The sequence below is a fragment of the Morus notabilis genome, unplaced genomic scaffold (assembly GCF_000414095.1).
Source record: "Morus notabilis unplaced genomic scaffold, ASM41409v2 Scaffold759, whole genome shotgun sequence".
NCBI classification, from domain to species: domain Eukaryota; kingdom Viridiplantae; phylum Streptophyta; class Magnoliopsida; order Rosales; family Moraceae; genus Morus; species Morus notabilis.
In genome coordinates, this window is record NW_010366029.1 from 2,623 (window position 1) to 15,109 (window position 12,487).

At 36.6% G+C, this 12,487-nt stretch overlaps 1 protein-coding gene across 1 annotated transcript in view; it reads left to right on the top strand.

Annotated features, from left to right (window-relative positions):
- Positions 1-3,972: 3,972 nt before the first annotated feature.
- LOC21398810 (valine--tRNA ligase, mitochondrial 1) overlaps positions 3,973-12,487 on the top strand; it is a 10,971-nt gene continuing 2,456 nt past the window's right edge. The window contains exons 1-17 of the mRNA XM_024172862.1: positions 3,973-4,408; positions 6,354-6,413; positions 6,511-6,567; positions 6,710-6,879; positions 6,963-7,035; positions 7,682-7,747; positions 7,830-7,913; positions 8,165-8,242; positions 8,350-8,433; positions 8,583-8,662; positions 8,865-8,922; positions 8,995-9,300; positions 9,413-9,583; positions 10,065-10,264; positions 10,780-11,188; positions 11,594-11,845; positions 11,928-12,431. Of these exons, the coding sequence (XP_024028630.1) occupies positions 6,360-6,413; positions 6,511-6,567; positions 6,710-6,879; positions 6,963-7,035; positions 7,682-7,747; positions 7,830-7,913; positions 8,165-8,242; positions 8,350-8,433; positions 8,583-8,662; positions 8,865-8,922; positions 8,995-9,300; positions 9,413-9,583; positions 10,065-10,264; positions 10,780-11,188; positions 11,594-11,845; positions 11,928-12,431 (2,646 nt within the window). The 5' untranslated portion in view covers positions 3,973-4,408; positions 6,354-6,359. The remainder of the gene's footprint in view (positions 4,409-6,353; positions 6,414-6,510; positions 6,568-6,709; positions 6,880-6,962; positions 7,036-7,681; positions 7,748-7,829; positions 7,914-8,164; positions 8,243-8,349; positions 8,434-8,582; positions 8,663-8,864; positions 8,923-8,994; positions 9,301-9,412; positions 9,584-10,064; positions 10,265-10,779; positions 11,189-11,593; positions 11,846-11,927; positions 12,432-12,487) is intronic.

Consider the following 12,487-nt stretch of genomic DNA (forward strand, 5'->3'; position numbering starts at 1 on the left):
TCAAATATTGGATAAGAAATAAGGAGATTTGAGTTCGCATTGAAAAGAGAAAAATAACCTCTTAAAAGTTAAAATTAGGACTGATAATTCGGTAGCGACACAATTAGGGCTGGTAATCCAGGTAGCGATACGACGACACGACTCGAAATCCGCACGAAATTAACAGGTTTAAGTTGATCATAAATAGGTCCAGGTCAAAATCAGGTCAAACTCGTGAAAACACGATTAAATAACATATCATTTTTAAGTTGACCCGTCAACTCGTAATTAACTCGTCATAACCTGTTTATTAAACGTGTTATATTTAGGTAACACGATTATACAACTCGTTTATTATCCGTTTATTACCTAGGTTAAAAATGTTTCACACTATTTATTGCCTCTCCATTCTCTCGCCGCCTCAAACAAGCCTCACATTTCTACTTTTCTTCTCTCTCGACTCTCGTCTCTCCTTTTCTCTTCTCCGTGAGTCTCCACCGCCTGAGCTCTCAGTCCACTGGAGGACCACCGCTTTGTTGACGGTAAAAACTCGTCAACAGAAATGGGCCGGGTCACCACTAGGTATCCCGTTAGATTACCGACTTAATATTGACTATATACTTAATATAGGTAGTGAAGTGCTTGTGGTATTTTTTGTGTAGTGAGCAATGTAAGAAAAAATGCTTAAAGTATAAAAACACACAAGATTTATAGTGGTTCACTCTTATAAAATAAAGAGCTACATCCACTGTGGTTTTTTATTCCTTTTGAGATTGTTACAATTTACACCACAAATTGCTCTCTCGTTCTTTTCTCTCAGGCAAGATCAACCTCTTTTCCGTATGAGGTCTCTCTCCTTTTATAGCCGAGCTTCCTTCGTCGGGGGGGTTTTCTCTTGTAGGCTGAAAAGCACTCAAGTGATCTGCCTTTCTAGGCCCAGACCGTAGCCCACTAATCACTTTTGCGCACTGTTCACTCAGCCAATTAGTCTCCCATTATGGCTCTGTGCGCAGCTGTAACCCTTTTCTGTCCCCCATAGGGGCGGTTTAAGGGTTTGCATGTAATGCATGTACTGCAGACATCTCCCATTTCCGCACGCAACTGGCGATGTCAAGCTTTCCCCTCTTCGGGTATTCCTCTCGCCGTCTATATTTGCTCAGCCTAGTTTTCTTTCTTGGCAATTGCTTTCTTCTTGAAGGATTCCTGCCGTAAGGTTGACGGTACGAACTGTCATCGTCATGAGGAGTCGGCATCGAAGGTTGAGCTTCCCTTGCGGCAGAAGGAAAGGGAATCCCCCCCGTCGAGGGTTGTTGCCTCTTGAGGGAAAGCAAGGCCACGTGTCGCACTGTTGTTTGCCCACGCGTCATCCACATTTTCCCACACAACACGCTTCTCTCAGTCCAGACCCACCCACCCTCGCCCTCACCCACCAGCAGTCCGGCACCGCCGCTTCTTCTGCTTATTCTTTCCTCTCCGCCCCATTCTCTCTGGACTCTCCACTCTCTTCGTCAGATTCGACCTTGGGGAGGCAGGGGAACAAATTCGGTCCCTATTCTTCTCATTCTTCGTCAAAATCGGCCTTGGGGAACAGATTATTTGCTTGGGGAACAGATTCGGTCTTGTTCTTCGACAGGTATTTCCCCTGTCCATAACCTAAATCGGTTCAGTTCCTTATCAATCTGTAATTTTGTATGCTTTGTATTTTAATTCTTGGGGTTTAGAGATAGCCGGAGAACTAGTGGGACAAGGCAGTGCAGTCTTAAAGCGTTGGTTTCAAGCCGGTAAAGGTACATCGGAGTGAAGCGAAGGAGACTAATTTTTACCTGATCTGTTCTTGGCCGGTGAGTTCATAATTACATATTAATGTTAATTAGTTGGTGACAATACCTGCCAATTCTTCTGTCGTGTGTGTATGTGGTACTTGGACATTGAGAATTTCTTCAGTAGCAAAAAAGATTCAATAACAATAACAACAACAACAATATCTGACTCAGTTGTTCATGTATATTTTGGCCGGAATCTATCTCAAAAATTGGTGCCTAGAGTATGTCATAACATAATAACAATAACAACAACAACAATGTCTGACTCAGCTGTTCATGTATATTTGGCCGTAATCTGTCTCAAAAACTAGTGCCTAGAGTATGTCATAACATAAGCCCATAATCCATTGTTTGTTAACTCCTTTTTTATCCCTTTAATTTGTGTTTGTTATTTCTCTTACCGTCCTCAAATGTTTTCTTCAAAGCGGAAAGAGGCTTAATGGGCAGATTTTTTAGAGGCAAACTTGTTTATTACACTATTTTTGTAATCTGTATACTTCCTATGATGTTTCTCAACTTGTAACAAATTGAAAGAAAATGATGGATTTGAAGGAACGTTTGATTGAAATTTAAAGTTTTGATACAATATTTGTTTTAATTTTTTTCCCCTTTAATTCATGCAAAAATAGAAATGTATGAAGGCCCATGTTTGTGTTAAAGCGAAAGTGTTTAATTGGCTGCTTGTTCTTGGTACGTTGAATACTCGTGATTTATTGCAGCATGAAAGACCATTTTTGTCCATGTCTGCAAGTTGGTGTTCTCTTTGTAGGGGCGTTTCAGAATCTATTCGACATTTTTTTTTCACCATCTTGTTCTCTAATTGTCTGTCGCTGATACTACTACAAGAGTTTTGGCCTGAGCTGGGCGGCGCCTTTGAAATTTTGAGTTGCTATATGGCTGTTTGAGGACGAAGATCTTCTAATTTCAATAAGTGAGGACATGTTTGGTTAGGGAGTGGAATCTTTTTCTGTAGTCTATTTTCCTTTTGTTTTAGCTAGAAGACTTCCCGTCCTCTTTCTTGTTGTTCTTCTTTGTACATCATGATTTTTAACTTCTGATGATGTGACTCCCCGCCGGAGCAAATTATTTAATATGTTTGTTTTTTAATTTGTGAGAAAATTTTATGTTTTTGTTTTAGTTTTAAACTTAGATTATTTAATATCTCTTTAGCATGTCAAATAGGTTGAGAAACAAATCTTTAAGTACAAATAGGTTGAGAAACATGTTTTATCACTCATTTTATAAACAGGTTCAGAAATAAGTTAAACGACTCATTTATCACTAATTTTATAAATAGGTTTAAAAATAGGTTTAGAAATAGGTTAACACGACTCATTTATCACCTATTTTATAAATGGATTGACAGGTAATCAACGGGTTGACACGACACGTTTATGACTTGTTTAATAAACAGGTTAGTCGTGTCGTGTCATGTCAACTCGCCAATAAACAGGTCGTGTTTGAGTTTTATATTTTGACACGAATAATAAACGGATCGTGTTCGTGTTAGGCTTAATCGTGTCAACTGAGAGGGTCAACACGACACGAACACGACCCGTCAATACGAATTGCCACCCCTAGACACGATTTGAAACCTGTATGAAGTTAATGAATTTGAGTTTATCATAAATAAATTTGAGTTAAAATCAAGTCGAATCCTTAAAATACGATTAAATAGCTTATCGTTTTCAAATTGACCTGTCAACCCGTCAAAACTCATTTATTAAACATGCCACGTTTAGGTAACATAAATATACGACACAATTATAATCTGTTTATTACTATTTTTAACTATATTTTTTTAATATTTATGCCCCGTTTGTTTCACTAATTCGAGTTTTTAATTTTAATTTTGTTACAAATAAAGCTCTTATAAAATATCACATCTAATTTTTTTTACTATAATAAAAAATTCTCATATAAAATTACATCTTAACTCGAATTAAAAACTCGAATTCGTGAACTCAACGAATCCTTAAGCCCCATTCATTTCGCTGATTCGAGTTTAGAATTTGAGTTTTGCTACAGTAAAAAGTTTTCAGAAATAATCACATCTAACTTTTTTATTACAGTAAAAAATATTCACATAAAATTACATATCAACTCAAATTAAAAACTCGAATCAGAGAACTAAACGAGTATTTTCTTCTACGAGTATTTTCTTCTTTTCTGGTGAAGCTAGGTTTTCACTTATTGCCTTCTCTCATTTTCTCACTCACCCGCCGCTATCTCCTTCTCCAGAGAGCTCCACCGCCGCTCTGTTTGAAACAGCTCCAGCGCTGCTTCTTCTTCTTCTTCTCAGCTCCACCGGCGTTGGGGAGCTTCCCTTCTACCCTACGCCTACATATTCCACTCGCTCTATCCTCTTTCATCATATTCCAAGGCGAGGGAACGGGGCTTCTATCTTTCTATACAAAGCGGGACTTTTCTCTGAAATCCGAACCTCGAGTCCAGCCTAAGCTCCTCGCTAAATCCCCCACTCCATCGGACGTTGTTCAGAGCGACCTCTCAGTCGTCGTCCCCAAAACCAGCCGTCGCGTGGAAGTAACGCCACCTTCTATTGCTCTCATTCTGGTCCCTGCGTTCCTTGCCTCTATTCCGAAAAGGTCTCTCTCTCTCTCTCTCTCTCACTCTCTCTGATTTGATTGAAACTTTCGATATATTTGTTCGGGATTGGGAAATCTAACAAATTCTGTCTCTTTTATGTGTATTATTATGTAACCTTAATTGAAAACATCGACATGCATGGATTTACAAGTTTTTTTTTTCCCTCATCGCTTGTTCATATTTTGCTTTATTTTAAGAATTAGTTTTGACATTCAAAAGTCTGTTTGTGTAACTATGTTTTTTTCTTTGGGTAATTCAATTAGAGTATGGTACTATTTTGCATAATTTGATTGTTTTAGTACAATATATTAATTCTCATCCTGTTACTTTAGAAAGTAGTAAACTTCTACAATTTCTTTTATGTTGTCCTGACTAATTTATGTCTGTACTAGAATAGCATTATCGATATTGACCAAATTATGTATAGATGTTTGGTTCATGGATTAGAATCATGTGATTAGAATCATTTTCGATTTACGTGTATTTTTTGTGAGAGAAAACACTGTAGCGAATCATGAACCATGATTCAAATCATGGTTTGAATCCTCCAACCAAACATCTGTGGTTTTTAATGATTTGTATAGACTAGGATTATTTTCCTCATTCTTTGTTTGGTAACTAGATTGGTTGGAGCTTCTTCTGTAATCCATATGATATGTATTCCCACTATATGACATTTTTTTCCCCTGGAATATCTTTGGGTTTATCTTTTTTATCTGGGTGTTTCTTTAGTTAGGTTCTTCACTTGTTGCATTATGTGTAGGTTTTATGCTTCCTTTACCTAATTGCTTATTTCCTATTTACCCACATTCTGTTATACATGTTGTTGTTTATCTGTATGTAATAATCTACGTCATTGTCTTGTATCATAGTTATACTTTACTCTTAGATTTTCTCTTTCTCTGTTTTGTTACAAATGATATTTTTCTCGTGCTTCACATTTTTCTTTAGGCAGCGTAATATTCTTTCCTCTTGAGTTTCACTAGTCTCTTCATGTAAGAGTTTAAATAGTTTCCCTTATGGGTGTTTCAGTAGTTCTTTTCTTAAAGTTTTGCTCATATTATCTAGTTATTATGATGCAACTTATGATTGTATTTAGTTCTTATCATTAAATAACAGAAAAGTTAATGATTTAGATCTAAAGGCTACATTACTTAAGTTTCCTCATAAGTTACTCTTTCTCTTCTTTATAATTCTTTAAAAAATATATATATTCAATCTTTTTTAACGTTAAATCTTATTACTATTATCCTGTTTGCAGATTTATGCTAATATGGAAAGTTACTTTTGGATATAGTTACTAAAAACTTTCCCTCCGTTTCATTCTGAAACATTTTCAAAAATTTCCCCCTTATTAGGATAACTGCATTTCATTAGTTACTTTTATTTCAAAAGTCAATAACCGCTCTTATTTCTTATTACAACTAGTCTTATCTTTATCACTGTTTTTTAGTGTTTTTGATTCCCTAAAATTGTTTTACTTTTTTCAATAAAAGTGTTTTACTTTGCTATGTATTAAAAAGAGGCTGGCAATGAAGGCTTTCCTTCCTTTTGCCCTCTTACTAAAATAAAAAATCAATCTTGGTTGAGTATTGCAATCCTTCTAATACATATGCTGGAAATTTGACTCTGGTTTCAAGATAAGTTTATTTTTCTATTTATTTTCCTTAATCATGCCACTAATTTATTATTTATATCCTAATTATTATTATTATTATTTTATTTTTCAGATCTGTTTTGCATTTGGCTTTTCATTCTCAGATAATTTGTCCTCATGTCTTATTTCTTCTTCCAGGCAGTTTGATAAATCTTTTGTGTTGTTTTTACGATATGTGATTTATCCTTATTTGCTTTTTGGATAGAAAGAGACATTTTAATGGTTGGATATCTTCCACCATTGATTGCACAAAAAGCCCGAAACTGACACTCTTTTGAATTTTACAGGTAGAAATGGAGAAGCCCGAAATTGAAGATCCAGAGAAGAAGAAGAAAAAGGAGGAAAAGGTTCTCTCTCTCTCTCTCTCGTCTGAAAAAGCATATTGGCAGAACTAGCTGATGCCCTTTCAATCTTGTGGAGTGACTGTTTGTTCTTCTATGGCAGGCAAGAGAGAAGGAGTTGAAAAAGCAGAAGGCTTTGGAGAAAGCCGCAAAACTACAGGTATAAATGCAATCCATTTTTTGTGATGTCTAGAAGAATTTGTTAGTTTGCATGTACCTATTGATATTGCTGACACTGTTAGGACTGTTTATATGTATACATGACTACGTGTATATATTATGTTTTACGAAAATTGTGTTAGGCACAACAAGCATCCAATGCTTCGAAGAAGAGCGAAAAAAAGAATGTGAAGCGTAATACTGAGGAGGAGAATTCGGAAGATTTTGTTGATCCAGAGACTCCTTTTGGTGAGAAGAAAAAGATGTCTCGTCAAATGGCAAAACAGTATAATCCAAGTGCTGTAGAGAAGTCGTAAGTATGATGGTTCACATAATGTAATTTTTCTCATTACTTTCATTTGTGCTTGCTATATTCATTTATGCTTGCTTGTTCAGGTGGTACTCGTGGTGGGAGAAATCAAGCTTTTTTGTGGCAGATTCTAGCAGCTCCAAGCTACCATTTGTGATTGTGAGTATTATGTTGAACTTCTATATGTACTTTTGAATCATAAAACATTCTCTTGTTTACTTCTCCATCGAATTATAATAGAAAGGAAAACTTAACATAAATTAGGTTAATTGGTTGCGATTACAGATTTACTTGTGTTAGCACCTTCTTGTGTGGCTGAAATTTAATATTTGGAATAATAGAAAGGAAAAATTAATATAAATTAGGTTAATTGGTTGCGATTACAGTTTTACTCGTGATAGCACCTTGTTGTGGCTGAAATTTAATATTTGGAATGTGAGGATGAAATATGCGAAGTTGTAACTTTTAAGACCAAACAAACCTTGTGATTGCAGTTTTGGTCTATTGTTTGTTTGTTCGTCCTTGTTTTAACAACTTTTTCAGGATATTTCTTGAAAATTTTACACTATAGTGATGTGTCTGAGAAATACTTCAAATGCATTCACCCTTGTAGACTTGAGTATTTATGTTCAAGTTAAAAAATTCAGATTTATTGAGCATTTTTTGGTTGTCTCGAAGTTGGAGTCTATGATAAAGCAAAAGGAGTGCATTTTTTACATGACAATGTATTTCAATCAATAGAGGGACTGGTGAATTTTAATTAAGGTAACAAGGAGAGCTGTTAACTATGACATACGTTTTGCAGGTCTTGCCCCCTCCAAATGTTACTGGGGCGCTCCATATAGGCCATGCTCTTACTGCTGCTGTAGAGGTCCTTTTGCAAACCTTTTAGTTCTTCTGTTTTCAGCCTCATTCAACGAGTGTTAATTTGGCGTGATGTTTACTAAATGTAGGACACTATAATTAGATGGCGAAGAATGTCTGGGTACAATACCCTGTGGGTCCCTGGAATGGACCACGCTGGGATAGCAACACAGGTTAGCTTCCTTTCTAAGTTACTGAAAGTTGACATGTAATTTCCTACTAATAACATTAGTTCACCAACCAATCTGTGTGTGTGTGTTATGGAAGGTGGATGGACTCATGATTTGTGACGTTCTTTTACATGAACAATATTTCTTCATGGCTCATGCTCGTGTTTATGCTGTTGATTCTGATTGGGTTTAGATTTTCTTTGCCTTGTGAATTCAGTTTAAATGAACTAATATGTTTTTGTGCTTTTACATAGGTGGTTGTGGAAAAGAAGATAATGCGTGAACGTAAGTTGACAAGGCACGATATTGGTCGGGAACAATTTGTGTCTGAAGTGAGTTTAGCTCTGATTTGGATTTTGATGATAAGATCTCCCAGAATTCTCCAAGTTTCTATTCTCATGTATATTTGTTTTGTTGGTTCATTTATTTTGATGCGAAGGTTTGGAATTGGAAAGATAAGTATGGTGGAACCATATTACAACAACTACGGCGTTTAGGTGGCTCTTTGGATTGGTCGCGTGAGGTAAGATGGATGTCTCTAACCTGGTTAGCTTGGTCTGGAGATAGTATCATGGGTTAATCACCCAATATTTTGGTAGATTTTACCGTGGTGAGATCCCTCTGATTCTATTTGTGTATTCTAATTTTTCATTTTTGCCTTGTACTATGCAGTGCTTCACAATGGATGAGAAAAGATCAAGGGCTGTCACAGAGGCTTTTGTTAGGCTTTACAAGGAAGGCCTTATTTACAGGTATGATTGACATGGGAGATCATCTGTGGATTTTTGAAAATTAACTCAATTCAGCTATTTGACTATAATGGGTGCATTTTTTTTTTTGGTTGCCTTTTGTGAATGATTCATACCTTTGATTTCTCTATTGTCTATTATATTTCTTTTTGTTTGACTTGATTAGTATCCTTTCTGTACTTATTGCAGTTCTTTGCTTTTGCAGGGATATTCGCCTAGTAAATTGGGATTGTGTCTTGCGAACAGCAGTATCTGATCTTGAGGTATTACTACTCGTTTAAGTGGCTCCCTTTTTCAAATTTATTAGGCATTTAAGGCATTTGCTTTCTATGTAGGTGGAGTACGAGGATATCAAAGAAAGGACTCTGCGGAAAGTTCCAGGATATGAGGAACCTGTTGAATTTGGTGTTTTAACTTCATTTGCTTATCCTTTGGAAGAAAAAGAGCTAGGTGAGATTGTTGTGGCCACTACTAGGGTGGAAACAATGCTCGGTGACACAGCTATTGCTGTGCATCCTGATGATAAAAGGTACCACTGTCTTCATGGAAAATTTGCCATTCATCCTTTCAATGGGAGACGCATTCCTATCGTATGTGATGCCATTCTTGTTGATCCGGAGTTTGGAACTGGTGCTGTGAAGGTACAAGCTTTTCTTGAGCTGATCGTGCTTGTAGAAGTTTAGATTTTTTTTTTTCTCGTCTTTTTCTTCAGACTGCAGAAATAAAATGACGATCCCTTGTTTGCATCTGCAGATTACCCCTGCTCATGATCCTAATGATTTTGAAGTTGGAAAGCGTCATAAGCTTGAGTTTATCAACATTTTCACTGATGATGGGAAAATAAATGACAATGGTGGCTCGGAGTTTGCTGGGATGCCACGTTTCAAGGCCCGAGAGGCAGTTACTGAAGCATTGAAAAAGAAGGTATATTAATCTGTTGAAAGCGAGGCTCAACAAATCCATGTTTTCAGTTACTTTTCCTTAGTGAGGGACCTCCGAATGCAGCTGCTGCTGCTGCTAATTCAATATCACTGAGAACTTTCATTGACACCTGTATATTATATCATGTATTTCTACGCAAAACTCTTGTTCTCTCACTTATCAAAGTTTACGTTACAGTTTCTTGATGGGGTCTTCCGCCTTCATCATCTTAGAATGAGCCTTTTTTTCTTCATTTTTCTTTTGAAGCTTCGCCTGACAAGTTTGTTCTTACCTTTTGTATAGCTTATGTTGTTTATACTAAGGCATAAATGCAATCAACATGCCTAGTGATTCATTATGGTCATTGTGGATATAGAAATATATTCTCCATAGTTGCAGAAGTCTTTGTGTGTAGTTGTACTTTTGTCTTTTAGTATACATGGTTAAAAGAAGTTTCATTGATGTATCATTCTCCTTCATTCAGGGCCTATTTAAAGAAGCTAAAAACAATGAGATGCGCCTTGGCATCTGTTCTAGGAGCAATGATGTTATAGAACCCCTGATAAAGCCCCAGTGGTATGTTAGCTGTGGTGGAATGGCAAAGGAGTCTCTTGATGCTGCCTTGGATGATCAAAACAGGAAGCTTGAGTTCATCCCAAAGCAGTATATTGCAGACTGGAAGAGGTGATCTCATATATCGTCTTACCTTGCACTAAAAACTTTGATTTCTAATAGTGAAGAGTAAGTGGTCATACGGCCAAAAAAAAAAAAAAAAAAAAAAAAAAAAAAAAAAAATCGTCAGATTTGTACTATCTTCTCCATCATTATTGAAGCCAAATTAATGTAATATAGAAGTGGTGTTACCGCCAAAAAAAAAAAAAAAAAAAAAATATATATATATATATATAATATTTTTTAGAGCATTACAAGTACGACAATATCATAGGTGCAGGTTTTGAATGAGATTCATTGGCTCTTATCTAGGGGTTTAGTATTTTGTGGATATGTATGATTAACAGGAAATCTGACAACGTTTTGGGGAAGTAGTCTGATGCTGGTTTTAGCTGCTATTCCCTGTGATACATTTCATCTTCTCCTTGTTCCCACTTTATGTTTCTGCTCAAAACCTGATTATGCTTATATTTTTCCTGCATAGTGTAATCCTAAGATTGATGAAGCTTTGGTCTCACAAAACACAGATGGCTCGAGAATATTCGTGATTGGTGCATCTCAAGGCAATTGTGGTGGGGTCACCGGATACCTGCATGGTATGTTATTCTGGAGGATGATGATATGAAAGAAGTTGGGTCATATAATGACCGTGACCACTGGGTGGTTGCAAGAAATGAGGAAGAGGCTCAAGTGCAGGCTAGTCAGATTCATGCTGGGAAGAAGTTCCAATTATGTCAAGATCCAGATGTGCTTGACACTTGGTTTTCTTCTGGTCTCTTCCCATTGTCTGTGCTGGGTTGGCCAGATGAAACAGAAGATCTGAAGGCATTTTATCCAACTTCAGTTCTTGAAACTGGTCATGACATTCTCTTTTTCTGGGTTGCTCGTATGGTGATGCTTGGAATGAAACTGGGTGGTAATGTACCATTTAGTAAGGTGGGTCAACATTTTTGCTATTATACACATGAAGCCATGGTCTGACAGCCTACTCTTTATTACACGTTGAAAAGATTCTGTTAAAGCTTGATAGATAAATGGTGGTTACATGCATTTAATCTTCTTTACCGTGCCGATTCCAAATGCAACTTGTCTATTTCTACAGACATATGACTCTGGTAAACATGTTCCACTAGTATCATTTCTTTGGTAATACAATAAACTATCAACTTTGTGTAAGGGCCCCATTTTAATGATTGAAAAAAAAAATCATCGTGAAAATAAGTGTTTTTCTGTTTTATCCTGTGCTACATGCGTGTTTCATTCTTTTAAATTCACTACCTTGTTTTATGCTGATTCATCTATTATGTTACTTATGCAAGTTGGGCTATGATCTATCTGTAGGTATATCTGCATCCAATGATTCGTGATGCACATGGGCGAAAGATGTCAAAGTCTTTGGGAAATGTGATTGATCCCCTTGAAGTTATAAATGGTATAACCCTTGAAGGTCTTCATAAAAGGCTGGAAGAGGGTAATTTGGACCCTAACGAATTAGAGAAAGCCAAAGAAGGGCAGGTGAAGGACTTTCCTAATGGAATTGCTGAATGTGGCGCAGATGCTCTTCGTTTTGCTCTCATCTCCTACACAGCTCAGGTTTAGCATCTACCTTTACGTATTTCAGTTTAATTTCTTTATTGAAATTGATTTGCTAATTTGTTGATGTTGTTTTTTCCAGTCTGATAAAATAAATCTGGATATCCAAAGAGTTGTCGGTTACCGACAGTGGGGAAACAAATTGTGGAATGCAATACGGTTTGCTATGAGCAAACTTGGAGACGATTACATTCCACTGTTAAATGTAAATCAAGAAGTCCTGCCATTTAGTTGCAAGTGGATACTTTCAGTATTGGCTAAAGCCGTCACCAAGACGGTTTCATCTTTGGAAGCATACAACTTTTCAGATGCAGCCACTGCAGTTTATTCATGGTGGCAATACCAGTTATGTGATGTATTTATTGAAGCGATTAAGCCCTATTTTGCTGGAAATGATCCGAGATTTGCATCTGAAAGGAGTTTTGCACGAGACACACTGTGGTTGTGTCTTGATAACGGGTTGCGGTTGCTCCATCCATTCATGCCATTCGTTACAGAAGAATTGTGGCAGCGTCTTCCTTCTCCTGAAGGGGATTACAAGAGGCCAGCATCAATCATGATAAGCGAATACCCAACTGTTGTAGAGGTCAGTTTAGGACCATAATATATATATATATATATATATATATATATATAAAATAT